Raw genomic sequence first — 23,207 nt, 5'->3', positions numbered from 1 at the left:
TACACCATCAGAGCATCTCGCTGATAGCATTGAGCTTTTCAAGACTCAGTTGGGCGTTCCCCATGGATTCCAAGTCCCGTTTTAAAACAGAGACTAGCTCCTTTGTCAAGGCAAGCTGTTTTATGGAAAACTCCTCCTTCATTCGTTCAATGGCCTCGGCATGGTCATTGAGGATCCTCGTGATTTGTTTTTTCACCAGCTCGTTGTCCTTTCTCATGGCCAGTCGAACGTCGTTGGCGTGGGAGAATACGGACTCCAATAAGCCAATGGCTTTGCCGAGAGCGGCATCGCCTCCGGCCGCAACGTCGCTCTTTAAGCTGTCAACTTGGTCCAAGACTAGCGACAGTATCTCTTCCAAATGCGACGCGGCTGAAGTACTGTATGTTTCCACTAGCTCCGAAACGCTGCCGCTGTCCTCAAGGAGCCTCGTCGCCGCGGGGGAGGACTTACCCCTCGGTTGGAAGCTGCTCCTGACAATGTTACTGCTCTCTAGCTTCAACTGCTTGATCTTGTCGCTCAACTCGTGAAGGTCGAGCAACGCGCGCTCCATCGCCTCTTGGGGGCTCTCTGGCGTGACATGGTGGAAGTTGTAGTACTCGTCGCTGTCGATCTCGGACAAGGTCTCGGGGATCACGTGGGGCAGCAAGTCGATGCCATTGGCAGCCTCTTTGCTTCGAAGCGCCTCGGCCTTCCTGATCGCGGCCACCAACTGGCGCTGCAACGTGCGCACGGTGGGGACAATGAAGTTGGTGTTGTTCTGCTCTCTGAACTTGATGTCGTAGTACTTGTTCTGGATAATCTCCCACTTTTTGGTCTGGCTGAGCGACCTGTTGCCAACGTACTTGAACGGCTTGGTCTCAACTATGAGATAGAGAATCAACTTGACGTCTTCGCCAGACAATTTCATCCGGTGCGGGTTCTTCATGTTGTTGATATGGGCAAGGGCCTGCGACATGGTCACGGGGTCAACCTCCGAGCCCATCAGGTGCTGTCTCTTGCCGGCGGCTGCAACCGCGGCGGAGGCTGTGGCCGCAGCGGACTCTGCGGCTAAACCCTGGTAGTCGATGGAAGAGTGCTCATGGTTGCTGGACTCGCTCGAGTCAACTTTGCCACCGCGGTGCTGCGAGTCGTATTTTTTATGACCTGATGGAGACATGTCTTTAACGTGGGAAAAACTTGTCAATCCTAGTGTCGTGAAAAAGAGGTGTAGAGTCGTTGGTTCAGGATGTGTCTTGATTTTTGTCGTCACTCGTTTGCTTTGTTTTGACTTTGTGTGCTACCATGTGACACCAGAGTTTATACACCTACATGGGTCATTTAAAAGTTCAATCCCGCGGCAAACGAGCTGGTGATGCTCCGGATGTCGTCCTCGATATTCTCCCCGCTGTATCTCGCACCTTCGTACTTTTTATCAATCTTGTGCAACTTGCTGTAGAAATTGGCGCTGATGGAGTTGTCGCCGTTGTAGTAGTTTGACTGGTTGGCCAACGCGGGCCACAACTCGTCCCTAACCTTCTGCTGGCGTTGCACGTCAGACCCTTCATTGGCCATGCTGCCGCCGTCAAAAGTGGCGGTCGAGAATGCCGTCGATGGAGCGCCAAGCGGGTTCCTCTTTGGCCCTTTGGTGGTGCCTCGCGCAGCGTAATTGTTTAGCTGCACCATGGAAAGCTGCAAGTTGTCCAACGGTCCATCGACCAAGCACCCCTTTTCGCGGAAATGGATCAACAAGTGGTTCCATAGCTTGTTGCGCGACAATGCGCGTGGGTTCCCCAACACCAACAACCCGTACTTGGCCCTGGTGAGCGCCACGTTCAACCTCCGCGGATCGCTCAAGAACCCAATGCTTTGCGAGTCGTTGGCGCGAACACAGCTCAAGATGATAAAGTCCTTCTCCCGCCCTTGGAACGCGTCGACACTAGTAATCTCCACTTCAAGATACTCATGCCGCTTGTCCAAGATTGTCGAGTTGATGGACATGAACTGCACCAAGTACGCCCTTTGGCCCTCGTAGGGAGTGATCACCCCGATCTGCTCCGGCCTGATCCCGTCCTTGAACAACCGCGTGATGATCCGCTCCACGTTCATCGCCTCGACTCGGTTCAAGTACGAGTTGCCGCTGCCGCTCAACTCCTCACGGCCGTAATTGGCCCAGAACATCATCGGGGTGTCCAACACGGGCCAGGGGAACATCGCCTCCTCCACCAACCGGTCCTGGCTAGTGACTCCGTTTTGGAGTGAGCCTTCGTAAAACATGTTGCTGGGGAACTCGGACAAGCACGGGTGCATTCTGTACTGCACTTCCAACCGAATCGGAACGTGTCCGAGAAAGACCAATCGCTCAAATAGGGACTGCTTTAGCCCGGCATCGGCGGCTTTTCGGTCCAAGATAACAGGCCCCAACTGCTGGTGGTCGCCAACGAGAATCACCTGCTTGGCTCCTTTGACTATGGGGATCAACACCTCCGGCTCGGAAGCCTGCGTGCTCTCATCTATCAACACTGTTCTGAACTTGAACTGGGCTAGTCTCTTGTCGGCGGCACCCACACACGTACAACACACAACCTCGGCCTTGCTCAATATCTTCAACTCGGACGCACGCAAATTTTTGATAAAGTTTTTGGCATCCTCCACCGACAACTCGCCAACCTCGTTTTTCAATTTGATCAACTTCTTCAACTCTCCCTTTGCCGATTTGTTGACAATGTGGTGCAACGCCAAGTGGCTCACGGAGCTCTCGACGTCCTCGCGTGACTTGGCCGTCAACCGCACCACCCGCAACCCCAACGAGTCCAACTTCTCGGCCAAGTGGTCAACGGCTACGTTTGAAGGCGCGCAAACCAAGATCTTCTCCTTGTTCAAGCGGGACAAATGGTAGACTATCGTGGCGGAGGTGACAGTTTTGCCTGTCCCCGGTGGTCCTTGTATCAAGGAGAGCGGTCTTTGCAACACAGACCTCACAGCGTTGGTCTGGGAGATGTTCAACTCGGTCAACTTTGGGTGCGAGAATTTCTCCGGGGCCTCAATGTCAAACTCCACGGGAGCCACATCGTGGCCCAACAACTTGTGGTAGAGGTACGACGAAACAGACTCTTCGTCTGTGGCAAAGTCCTTCATTGCTTGCTGCATCCGGTCGTACGAGGTGCCTTTCCACACAAACTCGGCAGTAAAGTCGTTGGTCAAGTTTGTTGGTGGCGCCACTTTGGACGCGTTCAACTCCAATGTGAACTCCTCCTGGTAAGAATTGGGCAACCTCAAGATAAAGCCATGCCCTTCCCAGGGCTCCCTCTGGCTGCCGTTATAACGCAATATAATCTCATCTCCCACAGCCACTTTCAAATTGGAGGTCTCAAACGTCATCAACGTGAACGAGGCCAAGTGTCTGTTGTTCAACCCCAAGGCCCACTTGACCTGAATATGCTCTAGCGCTTGCGACTCCTTCAAGTTTTTATCGTAGTCGGCTTCCAATTTCACCAACGGGCCAAACGATCTCTGGTACTGGAACCCGTCGTTGTACCGCATCAATATCGGCAACACCAGCTCTTCGGCAACGTCGTTATTCTCAACGTCGTTAATAGTCGCATCCCGGTTCAACCGCCACTGGGCCTCCAACTTGGAAATCTGCTGCGGGGTCACCTGCCTGGAATCAATCAACGCCTCCTCGCTCGGGGGCGGCGCCAACCACGACAAAAACTGCCGGTCTTCAATGAGCGACTGCCAGTGGCTCGTGTCCCAGTTGATGTCCTTTGACCGTGCGCAGGGCAAACGGCAGAGGATCACCACGACAGACTCCTGTTTGGCAGAGACAAACCCCAACATAAACACGTTCTTGTTGCCGCAGTTGTAGCACTCCAACGTGGTGTCGCCTAGATCCGACTCTTCGTGCAAGCTGACTTGGTTGTGGCGGGACATTACCAAGTGGGTGACAATGTGGGAACTAGAAGAGTTGGTCTTGTCGTTGCAGAACCACTTGTTGCACGTGTTGCACTTGATCACCGAGTTGGGGGTGTTGACTCCACAGTAGGCACAGGCATGTGGGTTTTGGCTCAACTCAAACCCGGGTGCCTCTGCCGCCTCATCAAAGTCGTGCTCACGGTCTTCCCCAAACACTGTACTCATTGCTTGGTTTAGTACTGTGGTGAGGAGAAAGGTCAATTTTTTTTTTCATCTCGGTTTGGAAAAATAGACTACTACTTTATCATCGGATTACCAATCCACAGTAGACTGAATAAACTAGAGTAACTACACCATGAACATCGTGCCCCATCCCGACCAGTTGCGGGACATGTGTCCGATCTGCAAAACAGACAAGTACCTCTCCCCCAGTATGAGGTTTCTTGTCAACCCCGAGTGCTATCACAAGATCTGCGAGTCATGCGTCGATAGGATCTTTTCACTAGGCCCGGCCCCATGCCCGTATCCGAAATGCGGAAAAATCTTGCGAAAGAACAGATTCAAGCAGCAGATCTTTGAGGACTTGGTTATTGAAAAGGAGATCGACGTGCGGCGAAGAGTCGGTGCCATCTACAACAAAACCGAGGAGGACTTTGCCAGCTTGAAAGAGTACAATCAGTACTTGGAACAGGTGGAGGAAATAGTGTTCAAATTGAGCAACGGGGTTGACCTTGAGGCGACGGAGCAGGAGGTCAGAGAGTACGAGAGCGAGCACAAGCTAGAGATTCTCGAAAAGAACATGCGCGAGTCGCAAAAGACAGCCGACTTGGCCAAGTACCAGGATGCCATGGAACGGTTGAAGCAGGAGAAGCTCAAGATTCAGAAACGGATGGAGCAGGAGGATGTGGAGTTTAAGATCCTCCAGCAGCAGGAGCTTTTGGAGAAGATGACCAACAGCTCAATGAGCAGCGAAGAGTTGCTTCAGCAGCAGCAGCGGCAGTTGAACAAGCGCACGCTGCAGAGGAAGAAACAGTTGCAGCAGATAAACAGCCAGTTGGACCAGCAGTTTAGCAGTAGTGTACCCGAGAGCCGCCTGGCGGTGGCAGTTGCACCGTTTACGCCGTTCGACGGAGACAGAGATTTGACTTTGAGGTATCGTCTATTGAGCCAAACTGTTGACCCCAAGGATAGCTACCACGACCCGTATCTATTCGAGTTGGCAAAGAAAAAGGAGTATCTAGGGGGCGGCTGGAGGTTGGCTAATGTTTTTGAGAGAGCACTAGACGAGGCATTCTGCGGGCTAGGGTGTTTTGTGGAAGGGGAGAAACTAAGCATTAGCTAAAGTCCATGAATGTGGCTTCTGGGTGGTAGTAAATAGGGCAAGACCAGTAGCTTCTCTTTATGTCATCCCAGATACTTTCGCCTCCTTTTTTGAACAATTCTGGTGGCACGCGCATTTCCTTGAATCGGCACCTCAAGCCGTAATTTTCGAGGTCTATTTGAACCAACTTTTTGTAGACTTCGTAAATGACCTGTCTGTCAGCACCAAGCCCGTTGAAGAAGGAGAAAACACCGTCTGGTTTCAACAAACCAACAACATAGTCAAACAACTCGAGCATGTCCAGGTAGTGCTCGGAAAAAGTGTCGTAGTAGATGCCATCGAAGAAAACAGTGCCCTGAGAAAGCAACTTGTCGAGTTCATCCTGCCAGCGGCCACTCAAGACCACCACATTTGCTTTCTCAAACCAGCCATCTTGTTTCATCTTGGCTAGCACATCTGGGTGGGCTTCACAAATGTAGTGCTTGCGGGGGTTCTTCTGCTGAAGCATCGTGTCTATGATCCCCATTCCAAAGCCAATGTTGAGAATACACAAGTCGTCACTACCATTAACGGTGATTGAGTCTGCGGCTAGTTGCATGATATCCGACTCCCAGCTCATCATGACGCCGTCTTTTCTCTCTTTCGTGACTAGCGCATCGTCCACATACTCAAGTTTCGACTCGAGAAATGCTTGCTGGTTGTGGGAGGGAGCAGCAGCCTCTTCAGAGGCAACCACTTCCCCTTCTTCAACAAACTCCACGTCATACTCGCTCACTTTTCTCAACAACAACTCTGCCCTCACGCCAGCGTCCACAAGCTTCTCATACAACGCCCAGTCTTTAAGCCCGCGCCGGATCAACACGCACCCCGGGGTCTCATTATTGACATCGGTGAAGCTCCAGCCGGCGCCGTACTCAAACAAGACATCACACATTTCATCAACTACCGCGGTTTCACCCTCGTCCAAGTCTGTTGGCACATGAGTGCAGATCAAATGCAACGGAGTCGTGGCGGTTGCTGGTTCAGTCTCCACCCGATTCTCATAGTTGTACGCCTCCTCCACTGTATAAGTAGCGGGGACCCCGCTGCTCAAGTACGACCTCAACTGGGAGACATACTCCACAGTTATGGGGCGTGTGGGAAACTTGCATAGATCATGGAGCTGGGACATGTCTTGAGGAACAAACCTTAGCGATGATGTGAGAGAAAAAAAAATAACAGAAAGGAGGAAAATCAATGGTGGACTGCTAACAGTCTAGACCACGCCCAGAGGAGTTTATTTTTCCAAAACCTGTCTTTAAAGTCGTATGATTAGCAAGTGCTGCAAAAATAGTCCAGTATTATATCTCACGGTCCAAAACCGCAACATGGAAATCTACGAAAGATGCGGATAATGGCTGTTGTTGGTCTAAAAACAATCGCGACTTCTTATCGCTGGATTGGTCCGTGCAGAAGCCATGGTGGTCATAGCTGAAGAAGAGATACACCAGAGTTTGGTTCAGGTGGAAGAGCAACGGCGTGGCGTGGGGTGACTGCGCCAGAGGTGGTTTGGATCGTACATTGGATTGCATTTAGATATATTTTACAGGCCAAGTGCAAGAGCTGTCTTGATGAATGCAAAATCAAGCATCTAGGTTCCGTCGTTGGTGGATAAAAAGGAAATCCAGTCGGTAGGGTGCTTTTCTTGTTGAGAGTGTTCCACGCAGGATTCCACAGAGCCAACTACAGGTTAGATCCATTAAAAGAAACAAATACACTGGTTGAGGATTTTTTTTTATATATCGCAAGCACTTCCACTGACTGGAGCTGCCATCGGGAGGAGCTAACGACATTGCTTTCCGCCCAATGTCTTACAAGCTTAATGACTACAGTTCGTTCTTTTCGCCCATGGGGAACGCCAACGAGATGCAGAAACTGTTTGCGGAGGAGGAGGCTGGACATGTGCCGGTTAAGGAGCAGGTGCAGCAGCAGGATGTCACCTATGAAGCAAAGGATGCTCCGTATCACATGAGAATGGACCCGACTAGTCTCTGCTTGCTAGGGCAGCCGGTGCTTGAGGTCGGCAGTGGAGGTATGAGAAACCAAACTAGTGAAACACCCGGGTTCCCTGTTGATTTGGACTTTTCCCTCGCTCCCTCGTTTCAGCAGTGTGTCACCAATAGAGCAAAGCTGATGAATATGCCGCTGCCAATGTGCAGCGGGGAGTCCTCCTACATCGACCGCAACTTGCCGAGCAACACCGGGTATATTGCCGGGACAGACGAGATTTGCAACGACACGGGAATGGACTTGGGGTATAATCCGCCAGAGCTAGGGTTGCTGGAGTCGGCAGCGGACGATGCTAGAGGTCAGTCTCATGACCACGATGACGCGAATAAGCCACCCGGGTTTGAGTTTCCCCAGCTCGGCAATGAAGAGATTGCGTCGCACTTGTCGTACTCCGCCGCGGCAGCCACAGTGAGGTCTCCGTTATCTGTCGAGGCCAATGTTGAGACGTGCCCGCTGAAAACGGAGGACGGGGCGGTGGACCAGCAGGGCAACCAGTTGCAGCAGTCGTCCACTTCCTCCTCACTCAGCTCATTCACCGCGTCGCTGTTTCAAAGCATCTACCCGGTCATCGGAGGCAAAGGCCTGGACTCTATAAAGAACGGCTTCTCCTCGCCGGCTACACCAAATAGACTGCAGACGCCCAATATAAAACAGGAAACCGGCAGCCCCTTCAAGCCTAGCAAAAAGGAACCAACAAAGCAGAGACCCGCAGTGGTGACCGAGTCGTCCGTGTCGACCCCATTACTGCAGCCCCATTCGGGCAGACCGCGGGTTAAATCCGCGCACAACGTGATTGAACAAAGGTACAGAAACAAGATCAACGACAAGTTCAACGCGTTGCAGGAGTCGGTGCCCACGTTGAAAATCTTGGTGCTCCGGAAGCACCAGGAGAAAATGCGGTTGAAGCAGCAGCGGATGCAGTTGATCGGCGACGACGTGGACGAGTACGACAGCTCCGAGGGGGACGAGATGGTCCCCTTTGGCGACCAGTACAACAACATGTCTTTTGAAGACATTGACTTGGAAGGGTTGGAGCCCGCACGAAAGTTGAACAAGGGCACAATCTTGGCCAAGTCTATAGAGTATATCAAGTTCTTGGAAGAGAAGAACAGCAGAATGCAGCAGGACCACGACGAGTTGGTGGTCAGGGCCAAGGAGATGGGGTTTGAGATGCAGTGAGGATATTTATATAGATATTAGGGTGTACGAGCTCTAGGATAATTGCACGCGCGCTGCAGTTTTATTTTTCCCCGTCGTATGCCAAAAGTTTTTCGTAAACGACGAGATGCAAAAACACACCATTTTGGAGGGTGAGACATTGCAGTACTTATAATTGGACAAGTTCCTGAGAGTTGGTTCCCTCCATCGCTCTATCATCAGCAATGGCTATCGTTGACGGACTACTCCAAGGGTACAATTTCTTCCTCACCTTGTCCACTTTCCAGCAGCTTTCCATCCTCATTGCTGCTCCGTTTGTGTACAATATCGTATGGCAGTTGCTCTACTCGTTGAGGAAAGACCGTGTGCCGCTTGTGTTTTACTGGATCCCCTGGTTTGGCCTGGCGGTCGGGTATGGACAACAGCCGTATGAGTTTTTTGAAAACTGCCGCAAGAAACATGGCGATGTGTTTGCTTTTATGTTGTTGGGGCGGGTCATGACCGTCTATTTAGGCCCCAAGGGCCACGAGTTTATCCTCAATGCCAAGTTGTCTGATGTTTCCGCGGAGGAAGCGTACCAGCATTTGACGACCCCCGTGTTTGGCAAGGGCGTCATATACGACTGCCCTAACGCACGGTTGATGGAGCAGAAAAAGTTTGCAAAGTTTGCCTTAACCACGGACTCGTTTAGGAGGTATGTCCCGCTCATCAGGGAGGAGGTGTTGAGCTACTTTGTCAAGTCGCCAATGTTTAATTTGTCAAAGCAGAGTTCAGGCGTGGCCAATGTCATGCAGACACAGCCGGAGATTACCATATTCACTGCGTCGAGATCGCTCATGGGCGCAGCGATGCGCAACCGCTTCGACGAGTCCTTTGCTCAGCTTTATTCGGACTTGGACAAGGGCTTTACCCCGGTGAACTTTGTCTTTCCCAACTTGCCATTGCCGCATTATTGGAAGCGAGACGCGGCGCAGCAGAAAATATCCCAAACGTACATGAAGGAGATCACCAAGAGACGTGAAGCTGGAGTCGACGCCAACGACGACTTGATCAGCTCGTTGATGGTCAACTCCACGTACAAGGACGGCGTCAAGATGAGCGACCAGGAGATTGCCAACTTGTTGATTGGGGTGCTCATGGGCGGCCAGCACACGAGCTCCTCCACGTCGGCCTGGTTCTTGTTGCACTTGGGAGAGAAGCCGGAGTTGCAGGAGCAACTATACGACGAGATTCAGTCCGTGTTGAAGCCAAAAGGCGGCCGCCTCGACGACTTGACTTACGAGGACTTGCAAGGGATGTCCTTGGTCAACAACACCATCAAGGAAACGTTGAGGATGCACATGCCTCTACACTCCATCTTTCGCAAAGTCATGTCGCCGCTTGTGGTTCCAGGGACCACCTTTGTAGTTCCCAGGGGACACCACGTGTTGGTCTCGCCAGGGTACGCGCATACCAACGAAAAGTACTACCACAACGCGGCAGTGTTTGACCCGCATCGCTGGGACGACTCCAACTTGGCCAGCAAGGACTCAGACGAGGTTGACTACGGGTTTGGCAAGGTCTCCAAAGGCGTGGGCTCGTCGTATTTGCCATTTGGTGGAGGAAGACACAGGTGCATTGGCGAGCAGTTTGCCTATGTGCAACTAGGCACTCTCTTGACCACGTTTGTGTACAACTTGCAGTGGGAACTAAAGGGCAAAACTGTGCCTGAAGTGGACTACACCTCGATGGTCACCTTGCCTCAAGAGCCTGCGGAGATTGTTTGGAGAAAGAGACCCACCTGTATATGATTTATCGATTTGTATTTCTCTCGCTCTTGAAGAAAAAATTTCAAATCTGTAATAGACCCACACCATCCACCAAAGAGCTATGCCACGTTCGTTTCAGATCAAAGTGCCCGCGTCGTCGGCGAATATAGGTCCCGGGTTCGACGTGTTGGGGGTAGGGTTGCAGCTCTACTTGAGTATTAGCGTGGAGATTGATCCCAGTGTTGATACCACGGCGGACCCCCACAACGCGCTTCTTTCCTATGAGGGTGATCTCGCCGAGAAGGTCCCGTTGAGTTCAGACAAGAACTTGATCACACAAACTGCATTGTATGTGCTCAGATGCAACGGGATCAGCCAGTTCCCCCACGGAACCAAGATCCACGTGAACAACCCCATCCCCCTTGGGCGCGGTTTGGGCTCGAGCGCTAGCGCCATTGTCGGCGGAGCCTGCCTAGGGAACGTCATTGGGGACTTGCACTTGGACAAAAGGAGGATGCTCGATTACTGTTTGATGATTGAGAGGCACCCGGATAACATTGCCGCCGCCATGCTCGGCGGGTTTATTGGGTCGTACTTGAATGAGCTCGACGAGGGGGACGCAGAGGCCACGCAGGTGCCATTGGAATGGGTCTTGCCTAAAGAGGACACCCCCCGGTCCTCCATAGTGCTGTCACCGCCGCCACGGGACATCGGCGAGTACGTGCAGTACAAGTGGAATCCGAAAATCAAATGCGTCGCCATTGTGCCCAACTTTGAGGTCAGCACAGACAAGTCCAGAGCAGTGTTGCCGCAGACCTACTCCCGCAAGGACATTATCTACAACTTGCAAAGAATAGCCATACTCACCACCGCGTTGACCCAGAACCCGCCAAACCACAAGGTGATCTACGAGGCAATGAAGGATAAGATCCACCAGCCGTACAGGACGGTGTTGATCCCCGGCTTGGACACGGTGTTGAAAGACGTGGTCCCCGCGAAACACCCGGGACTCTGCGGCATCTGCCTCAGCGGTGCTGGTCCAACCATTTTATGCCTCGCTACTGACGGGTTTGAAAGTATTGCACGTGACGTCACGGGTATCTTCCAAAGCGAGGGGATCAAGTGTGACTGGAAAGTGTTGGACTTGGCCTACGACGGGGCCACTGTAGATGTAAATAGAGAGACTTAGAATGAAATTTTCCACGGGGAAAAAAGTAAAAACCCTGGACACCATAATACATGCATTCAATGGGTCAAGTTGAAACAGGCGGCATCCAGTCGTTGTTACTGGCTTCCTCTACGCAGCCCGTGTACTTGATAGCGGTGCAAGTCGAAGGAGGACAAGCGTTTAGCGACGAGTTTTACAAGAAATTGTTGACCCCGCTATTGGCTGGAAGCGACTACACTTTGGCCAGGTTGACCGCGGAGACAACCACTTCCTACCACCACTTGCTCGACACGGGAGTGTTTGACGAGGTGAAGGTCCGGGTCCAGCCAGACTACTACTCGACAGCTCCATCGGTAAAGTCGTACAACCATGAGAAATCGATCCCGGCAAAAGTCACCTTTGACGTTTCCCCTACTCCGCTCAACACCAGCCAGGGGTTTCTCAAGTTTGACGCTGAGGACTTTCTAAACCTCCAATTGAACCATGTAGATAGCAACTTCAACGGCAACGGCGAGGTTGTCTCCGTGGGGGTCGACTACAACCCGTACAAGCCTCATGACCATTTATTGAGCCAGTTTAAGTTTGCTTCCAGTTTGAAAGACCCGCGGTTCAAGGTTGTTTTGGACGGTGGGTACAACACCAAGGACAACCACGCGTGGCTGGACTTTCAAGAGAATGAATTGGGTGGTAAAATAGGGATCCAGTATAAGGCCCCGGGGCCATGGAGTGTTTTTGCTGGGTTGTCGTTGTTCAAGAGGAACCTTTATGATATAGACGACAGCGCGCTGGACAATCTCAAGTTCTTTGGTGGGCAGTTTTTGAAGTCCAGCGTTGCTGGTAGAGTCTGCTACAAGAATGTTTCATGTTTGGGCAAAGTGTTCCCTACTGATGGAATCGAGGTGGAGGCCGATGCCGAGTTGAGCTCCGTACAAGAGCAAGCAAACCCCAGTAACAGCGGCGAGTTTGCCAAACTGAAGGTTAGACTAGGCCTCTACAAGTCGTTCCTTAACATCACCACTAGTTTCACAGGGGAGGTTGGAGGCATTTACAACTTCAACAGCAAGTTCCCCGTCCACACCTTGGACAAGTTTTATCTCGGCGGACACAGCTCGTTTGTCGGGTTCAAGCAAAACAGCGTGGAGCCTAGTGGAGGGTTACTGTTTTACAAATTGCAGGCCACTATGCTTACAAAAGTGCCCCGGCTCTTCTACGCTCCGCCACATAACGTGGAACCTACTTCCCCATTGAGACTATACTGTACAGCATTACTAGGCAATGTGGATTCCAAGTTTTCCCTTACTGACAGCACCGCCGCGCTCTCGTACGGTGCCGGGTTAAAGTATTTCAACCAGTGGGCCAACTTTGACTTGGGGTATTATTTCAGCAAGCGTCTGGGAGGAGACGAGAGTGCAGGCGTGCAGTTTTCAATCTCTATTGGCGCCTGCAATCATAGATAGAATAGACGTGCTACCACTTCGGTGTAAAACAAGACGTGTTGACAACCTCTTCTTCCACCAACGATGGGAGTCTCAGGGCTACTCCCGCTTCTCAAATGCATCCAGGACCCGTGCTCGCTTGAGCGGTACCGTGGCAAGACGCTAGCTATTGACACGTATGGGTGGTTGCACCGCGCGATAGTCTCCTGTGCCGAGGAGCTCTGCCTTGGGAAACCGACTAGGAGGTACATCACCAGCATCTTGAACAAGATTGCCATGCTCCGGCACTTTGGGATCAACCCGTACTTTGTCTTTGACGGCGCGCTGTTGACGGCGAAAGCAGAGACCAACGCAAAGAGAAAGCTGGAGCGCGAGGAGGCACGCAGGCTTGCAGAGAAGTATACAAGGGCGGGAAAAGCCACCCTCGCGGCAAAGGCGTACATGAAAGCCGCTTGCGTGAGCCACCAGATGGCGAAACTGATCATGGTGGAGCTAGACAAGATGAACATTTCCTACGTGGTGGCGCCGTACGAGGCGGACCCGCAGATGGTGTACCTAGAGAAAACCGGCATTGTTGATGGGATCTTGAGCGAGGACTCAGACTTGCTTGTGTTTGGGTGCCGCAAGTTGATCACAAAGTTGCGAGATGATGCTAGTTGTGTGGAGATTGACAGGGCAAACTTCAACAAGGTCAAGGCGGTTCCTTTCCTTGGCAGTCTCAGTAGCGACCAGGTGCGACTTGCGGCGATGCTCTCGGGCTGTGATTACACCAGGGGCGTCCCCGGCGTCGGCATCAAGTCCTCGGTCCAGCTAGTGCATCGGTACCGGGACTTACAAAAAGTTGTAGTGGCCTTGCCTGCCGCGGGGAAGCCACTTCCCGAGGACATCGAGGGGGAGTTTGCTAGGGCGACCCTTGCGTTCCAGTTTCAAAAAGTGTTTGACCCGAGGACGCAGCAAGTGGTGGCATTGAATGAGGTGCCGCTGAGTTTGGATGTAGACGCAGCGACTCTAGAGCTGGTTTGTGGGCAAACTTGGGATTCAGAGTTGGCGGTAAAGGTCTGCAATGGATTGGTTGATCCAAACACCCACGAGGTGTTGCTTTCTAGAGAGCACCCCGGGTCTGTACTTGGCATGGTCAAGCTTAAGAGAGTGGGAACCGCGTCAGTAAAGTGTGCGACGAAAGTGTCACCGACGTCAAAGAAGTTGCGCAAGTTGGCCTCCACTGAGGTAAAGACACTGGGAATTAGTAAGTTCTTCCGCCCGCAGGAACCAGAGACCACCGATGGGAGACCAATTTGGATCTCAAGTTTGCCCGCGGAGTCAAAAGAGATAGTAAAGGTTGAGGTTGGTGAAGTAGAGGAGTCCGAAGACACTGCGGGGTCACCAGTGAGAAAAAAAATGAAGCCTTCCATCAAAGGAGGCCCGAGACCAGTCTTGGTGACAAAATCAGTCAATGTTGTTGAAAAACGGCAGGAACCCAAGCCCCGCCGTGTAGATTTGAATAGATTTGCATTCAAGTAGAGCCTAGCACCCGCGTAAAATACTTGCTCCTATAGCCAATCGTGTGAGGTCCAGGGGGGCTAGCACCCGCGTAAAATACTTGCTCCTATAGCCAATCGTGTGAGGTCCAGGGGGTCTTCAGCGTCATTCAATTTGTAGACTTTCTTAAACTTTGCAATGTCCGCTCTTTGGTAAAGTGCGTCGTCTGTTATGGGCACCACTGTGCCCAAAGACTGGGTGAACCGCTCAACTTCGATGGTGTTCTCCTCCCTGCCTAGTATTTTAATGATCACCGCACTGGAACACGCCTCCAGTATTCCAAACCGCTTTAGTGCTTCTGAGATCACATTAACAGGGCACAAGTTGAGCAAAATCTCCGCATTTAAGGTCCGCGTTTGCATCTGGTCCAGCGTGTAACTTTGCAAGCTATTGTGGATGCTGTGGTGGAGCTGCTCCAATGAGACGATGTACGTGGTGCTGCAAAAGCAATAGTCGTACTCGGGGTTAGCATCAGCGAGCTGCTTCTGTATATTGGCAATCGCGTCCTTGGTCAACCCATCCACCAAGAAGACGAGCACCTTGAACTGGGGAAACTGTGGGAACATCGCCATAGTGTGGTCTCAACAGTGCATATTTTTTTTTTTCCAACGCCAGAAACCGTTACCTTTATCAATGGCAGCCACGGAAGACGCTAGCCAGCTGATGGGGGTCACATTTGACTCCAATGGAACGACCAATCCATACCCGGAGGCTATTCTACAACAGTCAGGCAAGTCGAACAAGCTCTATTCTTCGCTACAGGGCACCACCCCGCAATTTATCACCGCAGCACCCACCATTCCAACGACACGATGGCACGGCTCCCACTTGGAAGCAGCACAGCGACGGATTCTAGAGAAATGGCTAGGTCAAACTGCAGGGTTGAAACAGGCACAGCTGAGTGTTTACGCTGCTCCCATTGGACGGGCGAACCGGCTCTTTGCATGGGCATCGAGTGACGCCTACGTCGAGTCAAAGCGACTACAGCTAAGGCTACAGCGGGGGAAGCGCAAAGAGCTGGAGCTGGAGGATCTGTAACTTAGAGTCACCGCCCGGTATGCGTGACGGCCCGGTAAAGTTGATGGAAAGTGCCAGTAGCCTGTAGTATATAGTTTTAACGCGCAGTGTTGAAAAAAATCTCATCTACCTCTTACACCAGATGATGTTCAAGGTACGCCACCTGTTACGAGTCCACCCCCGGTGCTACTCTACAGCACCTCCGATTCAAAGCACCACTCTTGCCAACGGATTGAGGCTAGTGACAGACTCCACCCCGGGCCATTTCAGCGCCTTGGGAGCGTACGTCGATGCAGGATCAAGATACGAGGACCCTTTGAGACCGGGACTCTCACAAGTCCACGACAGACTTTGCTGGAGGAGCACTGAAAAGTACACTGGCACGGAAATGACAAACACGTTGATGCAGCTAGGGGGAAACTACATGAGCTCGGCGCAGAGAGAGTCGATGATCTTGCAAGCGAGTGTCTTCAACAACGACGTGGGGAAGATGTTGGAAACCATCGCGCAGACGGTACGGTACCCGCAGTTCACCGACCAAGAGTTTGCCGAGGCCCTCCAGGCTGTGGACTATGAAGTCCAAGAACTACCATACAAACCAGAATTGAATTTAGCGGAGCAGCTCCACGCTGTAGCGTACAAGAACAATACCTTGGGGATCCCATTGTTTGCCCCGCGGGAGAGGGTGCCGTTGATCCAAAAGAAGGAGGTGCAGCAGTACCACCTACGCTTCTTCCAGCCCGGCCACATAGTCATTGCAATGGTGGGAGTGCCACACGAGCAAGCGTTGAAAATGGTGGAGGACAATTTCGGCGACTGGAACTCAGCTGGCCACAATATGGACAAGGGGGCCGTCACTTACACCGGCGGCGAGTTGTGCTTACCCCACGTCAAGCCGTTGTACACCAACCAGCCTGAGTTGTACCACATGCAGATTGGGTTTGAAACTACGGGCTTGCTCAGCGACGACTTGTACTCGTTGGCCACTCTCCAGAAACTTCTCGGTGGCGGCTCGTCTTTCTCCGCGGGTGGCCCGGGCAAGGGAATGTTCTCCCGGCTCTACACTCGGGTCCTCAACAAGTACCCCTTTGTTGAAAACTGCATGTGTTTCAACCACTCGCATATTGACTCGGGATTGTTTGGAATCACCGTGAGCTTGGTGCCAGAGGCCGGGCACTTGGCGCCGCAGATTATATCCCACGAGTTGGCCGAGTTGGTTGCTGAAAAGAACGGGTTGACCGAAAAGGAAGTCCAGCGGGCTAAAAACCAGTTGGCCAGCGCGGTGCTCATGAATGTGGAGAGCAAATTGGCAAGACTAGAGGACTTGGGAAGACAGGTGCAGTGCCAGGGGAAAATCACTACAATCGAGGAAATGGTTGACCGGATTCAAAATGTAACGGTTAAGGATCTAAGTAGAGTTGCGGAGAGAGTGTTGGTAGGTAAGCCGTCGGTTGTGATGCAGGGCGAAAGGGAGTCGTTTGGTGATGTTCTGGAGGCTTTGAAAACGCAAGGGTTGGGGAACTAGTTTGAGAGCTTCTCCTTTTCCATTACCAATAGTGTCTCCTGCAATTGATTGTGTTTCTCTTGCAACAACCTCAACTGTAGCTCTTTTTCTGTGTTTTCACTGTGTAGCACCTCGATGCTGCTCTTGTAGCGGTTGATCTTGTTTTGGTAATCAAAGTTTTCATCGTTATACCGCTTGCTCAATTGCGACTCATTGTCGATGCGCACTTGCAACGCAGCCACTTGGCGGGTTAGTGACTTGACCGTAGTTTCCGCGTCGTGTTTCTCCTGTAGTGCCAGATCTAGTGCACTGGACAACTCGTTCGACCGTGACTCTAGGTACTTGATCTGCTCGTTGCTGAAAAGCTTCTCTTGTAGATCCTGCACTTGCACACTGAGCTCCTGGTTTGTTTTCTTTAAGGAGTAGTTCTCCCCCTCCGCCACTAATAAATCATTCCTGAGCCTCTGCTGGTCCTTGTAATCAGAACTGGTGGATAGTTTCGAGAGTGCCAACTCGGATTGCATCAGCTGCGCCTCTTTGCGTTGGTTTTCCAAGTGTGTTTTCAAAAAGGCAGCCTCTGTTTTGGACTGGGCAAGCGCGGTGTGCAGGAGCTCCAACTCGTGAGACACTTTGGCCAACTCTTTTTCTAGTGTTTGTTTTTGTTCAGTTAATCTTGACTTTTCCCGTGCGTTTTCCTCTAGTATCTCTTTCATTCCCGCGAGTTGTTTCATGAGGGAGCCGATTCTCCTCTCATTCATGATCTTCGCACTCTCAAGCAGCCTGATGGTGTCAGTCTGTTCCTCAAGTCTTTGTTCTAGTTGTTCCTCCTTAAGACTCATCTCCTCTAGCTGGTTCTGTAGCTCGTCTCTGCTGCCTCTCACCTCGTCTAGATCAAGCTGCAACTTTTTGTTCTCCTTTTTTAGTGTTGCCTCCGTTTCCGCCTTATAGTGCAACTCCTGACAAAGTGTCTGGATCTCGTCTTTCAACTTTTCCGTCGCTGCTCGGTTCTCGTAGTTGCCAATGTGATATTCCAACTGACCGCGCAAGTCAGCAATAACCTTCTCTCCCGCACTCACCTTCCTGGTCAACTCCAACTGCACCTTTTCCAATTTCTCCGCTTCCCCCCTGGCCTCCCTCAACATACTCTGCAGCGTCCTTGCTTCGTCCCGCGCGAGTCGGAGCTGGCTCTTGGCCTCATCCAAGTCCCGCTTTGCCGCGGTTTCATGTCTCTTTGACAATGTCACTGCCGACTCGGCCAACTCTAGCTTGCTGAAGTACTCCCCGCTCCTGGTTTTATAAACGGAGAGCTCCAGCGTCAACTCTTTATTCCGTGACTCCAACACAGCGTTGTTCTCTCTAACTCTAGCTAGCTCCTCCTCATGCTTATCCATTGCCGCTTGAAAGCCCACCTGTTTCACCCGGTAGAGCTCCTCCTCGGACTCCCGCAAGAGCGATTTCAACCGCAACACCTCGGCCTTGGCGGTGTGCAACTCCTCCCGCAGCGCTTTCAACGACTTGTTGATGTCGTGGTAGATCTGGATAAAGTCGGGACTGATCCCGTGGAACGCGGTGGGTGTCTCCCGTGGAGGCTCTACCACTATCGGGGCTGTCTGTGTTTTGTTCAACTGCTTCTGCAAGTCTATAGCATAGCTCTCCGCTCTTTGCGCATTGCTCTGCTCTTGCTCTAGCCTCATCTGGAGGTTACTAATCTCCTCACGTAGCGCCTCAACGTTGCCTCCTCGGGGTTGTCCAAGTGCAAGCAGCCGCCGTTTTGGCGTCAACTCGGAGCTGCGCAAAGCTCTCTGCTTGACCGCGAGCAACTCCTCTCTCAATTTCGAGTTTTCAAACTTTTCCTTCCGCAAGCTTGCGCTTTGTTCGTTCATTTTGAGTTTAATATGGGCATACTCTTGCATGAGCTGCGGGTCCGGCGGTTGATTTTCTTTCTCAGTGCTGCGCTCGGTTTCAAGTTGGGAGATCTTGGAGGCTAGTGATGCATTGGTGGTGACATGTTTCTCCTGGAGGTTGGCATAGTCCAGCTTCAATCTCGCTAGTTGTGCCTCCATTTCCCCCAAAGCAGAGTGAAGTCTCTCATTCTCCATCGACTTTTTCTCTAGCTTGGATTTTGACAAGGTGAGTTTTTCCCTCGCCTCTGCTAGCTTCTGCTTCTGTTGTTTCTCTGTTTCCGCCAAACGCTTGAGACTGCCGGTGGCTGCTTCATGCTCCTTCTTCACCCTGTCCAACGCTTGTGTAGCCCCCTTCAACTCCACAGTCAACTTCTCCACTGCAGTTTCATAACCGGTCTTTTCCTGCATCTCACTCTCCAATCTGCTAATTATACTTACATGGCGCTTGTTCTCCGCCCGTAGCACCGCCAATGCCAGCTCCTGCTCTTTCACCACACTTTGACTCTGTTGCAAGTCGGCCACCACTGCGTCAAGCCTACTGGTTTCCATCTTCTCCACAGACTCTGCCAAGTATGGCTTGACGTGGAAAAAGAGTGCCATCCATGGATTCCCCTGGAGTCCCTCCAACCGTAGCATTGTTTTGGAGACGACCCTAGCAGCGTGGAACTGTTTGCTCTCCCTGGCAACTACCTTTCTTGTGGCATTCCCACGGATCACCCGCTGCAATTGGGTGAAAATCTGACCTAGCCGAGCGTCCCTCATCGCCTCCAACCGGCCCAAGACTGCGCTTTTGAAAAATATTCTGGTCTGTCCAATCTTGTACAAGTCTGGCTCCAAACACTTTAGTATGGACTCACATTGGCGCCGTTCCGGTTGCCCCGAGGCGTCCCCGAGAATGGCATACCTGCTGACAAACTCCGCAAAGGGGAGTTTGTTTGGGTACCCCGCCCTTGTGATCCTGATCCCCTCGAGCACCCCGTTGCACCTCAACTGGTCCACCACGAGTCCCCGGTCAAACTTGCCAGGGATCTTGTCCAAGTTCGGGAGTATGCACCGGACAAAGTGCGGCTTGGTAGAGTCGAGCTGCCGCATTAGCTCCCCCAACTGGTCCCTATGCTTCAGCGAAGCTGTCTTCATGAGCTTGTTTCTGGTTTTCAAGGGGTTCTCGTCATGGAACATCCCCCGGATGTACTCGTTGCTCGACTCCCCCATCAACTGGAGTATGCTTTCACTAAGCGGGTCGGTGTTTTTCTGCAACCAGCCGTCGACATTGTACTCGACATCCCCCGCGTAGTGCTTGACAATGAACCCGCTCTTGTACTTGTTTTCCGCAAACTTGGGGTGTTTTTTGTTAAAGTGGTGGCTCAATTTCCCCATAAACATTGCATCCGATGACTTGGGCATCATGCACTCTTCGTCGAGGAGCTTGAGAATCCCCATGGGCGAGCGAGACTCGATCATGTCTATGGTAGGTTGCAAGTCCCTACCAAAGTCGACATAATCCCACTGTATTTGCTCCCGCATGTACTCCTTCTGCTCCAAGATAAACGAGTGGTGGTTGAAAAACTGCTGCAACTTTTCGTTAGTGTAGTTAATACACAACTGCTCGAACGAGTTGGACTCGAAGATTTCAAACCCGGCAATGTCCAACACTCCTATGAAGTTCCCCGTGGACCCATTCAAACTGTCGTTGATCTTCCCCACGATAAACTGGAAGAGCTTTTCATACACCCACCGGGCAAAGGCGTCGATTGCGAACTTGACGTCGTCGGCGCGCTGCGATTTCACGACTAGTTCCCTCCCGGCCCTAACTTTTGGCCGGAGGAATGCATCGGAGAGGGAGGCCGGGGATACCCCCAAGAGCGCTGCTATTGTTCCCACGGGTGAGTCTTTGGTAAAACTGGCCTGCTCGGAGGTTTTGGAAGTAAACTGCAAGTTGCCCAAGTGCAACACCACGGCCAAACACGAGAATATCAACTCCTGCTCTTCACTGGTGAACCCAACAACGTCAAACGCGGACATAAGCAGGCTGAAGCCACCATCATGGGTTGTCTGTGCCAAGTACAGGTACTCCCCGTCCTTGCTCAACCCGAGCTTGTCCAACTTGTCGTATCCACTAAGAAACTGATAAAACACGTGGTAGTTCCTCTCCTTCAAACCCTGGCTCACCACCCGCGATTTTTCCAAAAGGTAGTAGTCGATGTGCGCTCCCGAGATCCCGCCCTGGTCGTCAAAGTAGATCTTGATAAACTTGCCAAACCGGGACGAGTTGTTGTTTTTGATGGTCTTGGCATTGCCAAAGCTCTCCAAGATGGGGTTCGCTTGTAGGATTTTGCTGTCGATACCGGTGGTGGCTCCCTTTGCGGACAAGTAGTGGATCACTCGTTTGGTGTTTTCGGTCTTGCCGGCGCCGGACTCCCCCGTGATTAGGATGCTTTGGTTTTGGTTCCCTCGCGTGAGCTCGGTGTAGGCTTTTTCAGCAGTGGCAAATATGTGGGGAGCATTGTCGCGGTAGCCACGGGCATCATAAATAGGCAACGGCTTGTACGGGTTCACCGCGACCAAGAACAACCCCGAGTATGTGTAAATCGAGTCCTTCGTATACCGAAGGTACAAATTGTACACCACCGAGGGCTCGTTCAAGTGGGTCAACTCGGCCATGTCATTGCACATGTCGAACCGCGGCGGGTTGCAGCTTTCCATCAGGCCCTGGTCGACCTCGACCGTGGACTCCACTGCTCCGTCTTTCCCCACAATGGCCACTTTGCACCGGCCATTCTCTAAATGCTCTGCAACATAGCCTCGTAGGAACTGCGACTGGTCGTTGTTGAGCCACACCCAGGCTCTGGCACTCATTGCTGGAGAAGGAGAGTGGTGCCTAGAGGTTGTTCTTGCCTCGATCTCGTTTTTTCCTCTGTCGTTGCCGTCTCGGGCGAGAACAAAAACAAACCAAACGCGTGAGGATAGCGTGGACTACAGCGTGGGCTACAGCGTGGGCTACAGCGTGGGCTACAGCGTGGAGGCTAGTGTTATCTGTATTTAGTTTATAGCAACAGGCGAATACCCAGCTACACAACTACTTCCGTACCGCTTCTTTCTGATCTTGGTGGCGGACCGCGGCGGCACTAACGGGTGGAAACTGGCGTGTGTCGGCGTGTTGCAGGAGGAGACAAACCCCCCGCTGTCGATGGACCGTTTGTTGGAAAAGACAGAGCACTGCGAGGTGGCCAGCGGCGGGGTTACCGGCGGTCCCGACTCGAAGCTCAGCGTGGAGGACGAGAACGACGGCGATCTGGGTTTGTAGTAGTACTCGTCGTGGAGCTGTAGCAAGATGTCGGCGAGACGTATGAGCCTGGCATCTAGCTGGACATTGTCTTTGCTCTCGCTGAGCTCCTGCATTACCAGCAGGTGGCTGGAGTGGTAGTTTCGCACAACCTGGATCACTCCCGAGGCCTGGTATTTTTTGGAAAGCACCTCTGTTGTTTTGTTCAAGTGGAGCATCAACATTAGCGCGGTCTTCTTTATCATGAGCAAGCTGGTGTCGTCGAGGCCGCTAAGGAACGCGCCGTGGACTGGCGGCTGCTTGTTTTCCACGTCGTCGTCAAAAGGGGCCACGGTGGTTTCTGTTTTCTCTAGCAACTGTTTCAACGCAGCGGCAGCTGTCGGAAGTTGCAACATTGAACACGCAAGCAAATGGGCAGTGATGGCAACTATGCTGGTCGGCACAGCCAAATAAAACTTATCGTATAGCGACAACTCGCAGAGAAACCGCGCCACGGCACCAACAGCACTCGCAGTGGTGTCGTCGAGGGGCCCGGAAAGGTGGCTCCCCGCGATGCTCAACTGCAAGCAGTCCTCCAACGTCGGGTGACCAATCGACCACTCCAATGTACCAAGGATGTGCATTTCCATCTGCACAAACATCTCCTCGTCGTAAGCGTGGCGGCACATGATGGTCAACTCTTTCAACGTGGGCACTCGCGACTTCTTATCCTCATACTTCCCCGCGATCCACAACGCCGTGCAGCCGACCAACTGGTAATGCCGTTTGAAAACGATCCTTTTGGCGCAGTACCGGTCGATGATGTTCAAGCATAGGAAGAGCGTTTGCGGCTGCAACTTGAAGCTCGAGTGGAGCTCAATGAGAAAGTCTATTAGAAACGGGCGCATGTACCATTGGATCTCGGGCTGCAAGTCAATCATCTCGGGGTTGGCAGAGGAGACACCCTCGAGCGTGGCCAAGGTCTGAACATACTCCTCGTGGTACTCCCCGGTAAGCTTCGCGTTGGCGTGGGTCTCAATCAACTCGTGGATCCGGTGGTAGACTCTAGGCCTGGGGTGCAGCGGCGGCCCATACTTGCAAACTTGCGACATGGCGGATGGCTGGCGAGCAATCAACAGTGGCTTCGGGCACCAGCGAGCTCAGCAAGTTAAATAACTCCAGCCTGGGTTTCCCTGGCTTCACCAGGGAA

General features: G+C 52.2%; 14 protein-coding genes across 14 annotated transcripts; 8 read left to right on the top strand and 6 right to left on the bottom strand. All coding sequences in view use genetic code 12, as the record gives it.

Moving 5' to 3' along the window:
• Window positions 1-7: 7 nt before the first annotated feature.
• Window positions 8-1,156, bottom strand: LODBEIA_P46830 (uncharacterized protein; the record flags this gene model as incomplete). Its single annotated transcript, XM_066974931.1, has 1 exon — window positions 8-1,156. One exon carries the CDS (start codon window positions 1,154-1,156, stop codon window positions 8-10), a length of 1,149 nt encoding a protein of 382 aa, XP_066831621.1.
• Window positions 1,157-1,317: 161 nt separating this feature from the next.
• On the bottom strand, window positions 1,318-4,116 carry LODBEIA_P46820 (uncharacterized protein; the record flags this gene model as incomplete). The annotated part of the gene is made up of 1 exon (XM_066974930.1): window positions 1,318-4,116. One exon carries the CDS (start codon window positions 4,114-4,116, stop codon window positions 1,318-1,320), a length of 2,799 nt encoding a protein of 932 aa, XP_066831620.1.
• Window positions 4,117-4,246: 130 nt separating this feature from the next.
• Window positions 4,247-5,233, top strand: LODBEIA_P46810 (uncharacterized protein; the record flags this gene model as incomplete). Its single annotated transcript, XM_066974929.1, has 1 exon — window positions 4,247-5,233. One exon carries the CDS (start codon window positions 4,247-4,249, stop codon window positions 5,231-5,233), a length of 987 nt encoding a protein of 328 aa, XP_066831619.1.
• LODBEIA_P46800 (uncharacterized protein) lies at window positions 5,226-6,383 on the bottom strand (the record flags this gene model as incomplete). The annotated part of the gene is made up of 1 exon (XM_066974928.1): window positions 5,226-6,383. The coding sequence occupies one exon, from the start codon at window positions 6,381-6,383 to the stop codon at window positions 5,226-5,228; it is 1,158 nt and encodes a 385-aa protein (XP_066831618.1).
• A 674-nt stretch (window positions 6,384-7,057) lies between these two features.
• On the top strand, window positions 7,058-8,440 carry LODBEIA_P46790 (uncharacterized protein; the record flags this gene model as incomplete). Its single annotated transcript, XM_066974926.1, has 1 exon — window positions 7,058-8,440. One exon carries the CDS (start codon window positions 7,058-7,060, stop codon window positions 8,438-8,440), a length of 1,383 nt encoding a protein of 460 aa, XP_066831617.1.
• Window positions 8,441-8,643: 203 nt separating this feature from the next.
• Window positions 8,644-10,209, top strand: LODBEIA_P46780 (uncharacterized protein; the record flags this gene model as incomplete). Its single annotated transcript, XM_066974925.1, has 1 exon — window positions 8,644-10,209. One exon carries the CDS (start codon window positions 8,644-8,646, stop codon window positions 10,207-10,209), a length of 1,566 nt encoding a protein of 521 aa, XP_066831616.1.
• Window positions 10,210-10,288: 79 nt separating this feature from the next.
• Window positions 10,289-11,356, top strand: LODBEIA_P46770 (uncharacterized protein; the record flags this gene model as incomplete). The annotated part of the gene is made up of 1 exon (XM_066974924.1): window positions 10,289-11,356. The coding sequence occupies one exon, from the start codon at window positions 10,289-10,291 to the stop codon at window positions 11,354-11,356; it is 1,068 nt and encodes a 355-aa protein (XP_066831615.1).
• Window positions 11,357-11,406: 50 nt separating this feature from the next.
• LODBEIA_P46760 (uncharacterized protein) lies at window positions 11,407-12,792 on the top strand (the record flags this gene model as incomplete). The annotated part of the gene is made up of 1 exon (XM_066974923.1): window positions 11,407-12,792. One exon carries the CDS (start codon window positions 11,407-11,409, stop codon window positions 12,790-12,792), a length of 1,386 nt encoding a protein of 461 aa, XP_066831614.1.
• Window positions 12,793-12,855: 63 nt separating this feature from the next.
• LODBEIA_P46750 (uncharacterized protein) lies at window positions 12,856-14,292 on the top strand (the record flags this gene model as incomplete). The annotated part of the gene is made up of 1 exon (XM_066974922.1): window positions 12,856-14,292. One exon carries the CDS (start codon window positions 12,856-12,858, stop codon window positions 14,290-14,292), a length of 1,437 nt encoding a protein of 478 aa, XP_066831613.1.
• Window positions 14,293-14,351: 59 nt separating this feature from the next.
• Window positions 14,352-14,882, bottom strand: LODBEIA_P46740 (uncharacterized protein; the record flags this gene model as incomplete). Its single annotated transcript, XM_066974921.1, has 1 exon — window positions 14,352-14,882. The coding sequence occupies one exon, from the start codon at window positions 14,880-14,882 to the stop codon at window positions 14,352-14,354; it is 531 nt and encodes a 176-aa protein (XP_066831612.1).
• A 61-nt stretch (window positions 14,883-14,943) lies between these two features.
• On the top strand, window positions 14,944-15,348 carry LODBEIA_P46730 (uncharacterized protein; the record flags this gene model as incomplete). The annotated part of the gene is made up of 1 exon (XM_066974920.1): window positions 14,944-15,348. One exon carries the CDS (start codon window positions 14,944-14,946, stop codon window positions 15,346-15,348), a length of 405 nt encoding a protein of 134 aa, XP_066831611.1.
• Window positions 15,349-15,469: 121 nt separating this feature from the next.
• LODBEIA_P46720 (uncharacterized protein) lies at window positions 15,470-16,739 on the top strand (the record flags this gene model as incomplete). The annotated part of the gene is made up of 2 exons (XM_066974919.1): window positions 15,470-16,668; window positions 16,733-16,739. The coding sequence occupies 2 exons, from the start codon at window positions 15,470-15,472 to the stop codon at window positions 16,737-16,739; spliced, it is 1,206 nt and encodes a 401-aa protein (XP_066831610.1).
• Window positions 16,740-16,848: 109 nt separating this feature from the next.
• Window positions 16,849-21,591, bottom strand: LODBEIA_P46710 (uncharacterized protein; the record flags this gene model as incomplete). The annotated part of the gene is made up of 1 exon (XM_066974918.1): window positions 16,849-21,591. One exon carries the CDS (start codon window positions 21,589-21,591, stop codon window positions 16,849-16,851), a length of 4,743 nt encoding a protein of 1,580 aa, XP_066831609.1.
• A 183-nt stretch (window positions 21,592-21,774) lies between these two features.
• Window positions 21,775-23,109, bottom strand: LODBEIA_P46700 (uncharacterized protein; the record flags this gene model as incomplete). Its single annotated transcript, XM_066974917.1, has 1 exon — window positions 21,775-23,109. One exon carries the CDS (start codon window positions 23,107-23,109, stop codon window positions 21,775-21,777), a length of 1,335 nt encoding a protein of 444 aa, XP_066831608.1.
• Between the last annotated feature and the right edge of the window lie 98 nt (window positions 23,110-23,207).

Source organism: Lodderomyces beijingensis (assembly GCF_963989305.1).
Source record: "Lodderomyces beijingensis strain CBS 14171 genome assembly, chromosome: 5".
Classification (NCBI taxonomy): domain Eukaryota; kingdom Fungi; phylum Ascomycota; class Pichiomycetes; order Serinales; family Debaryomycetaceae; genus Lodderomyces; species Lodderomyces beijingensis.
This window is presented reverse-complemented; position numbering and strand designations above follow the sequence as displayed.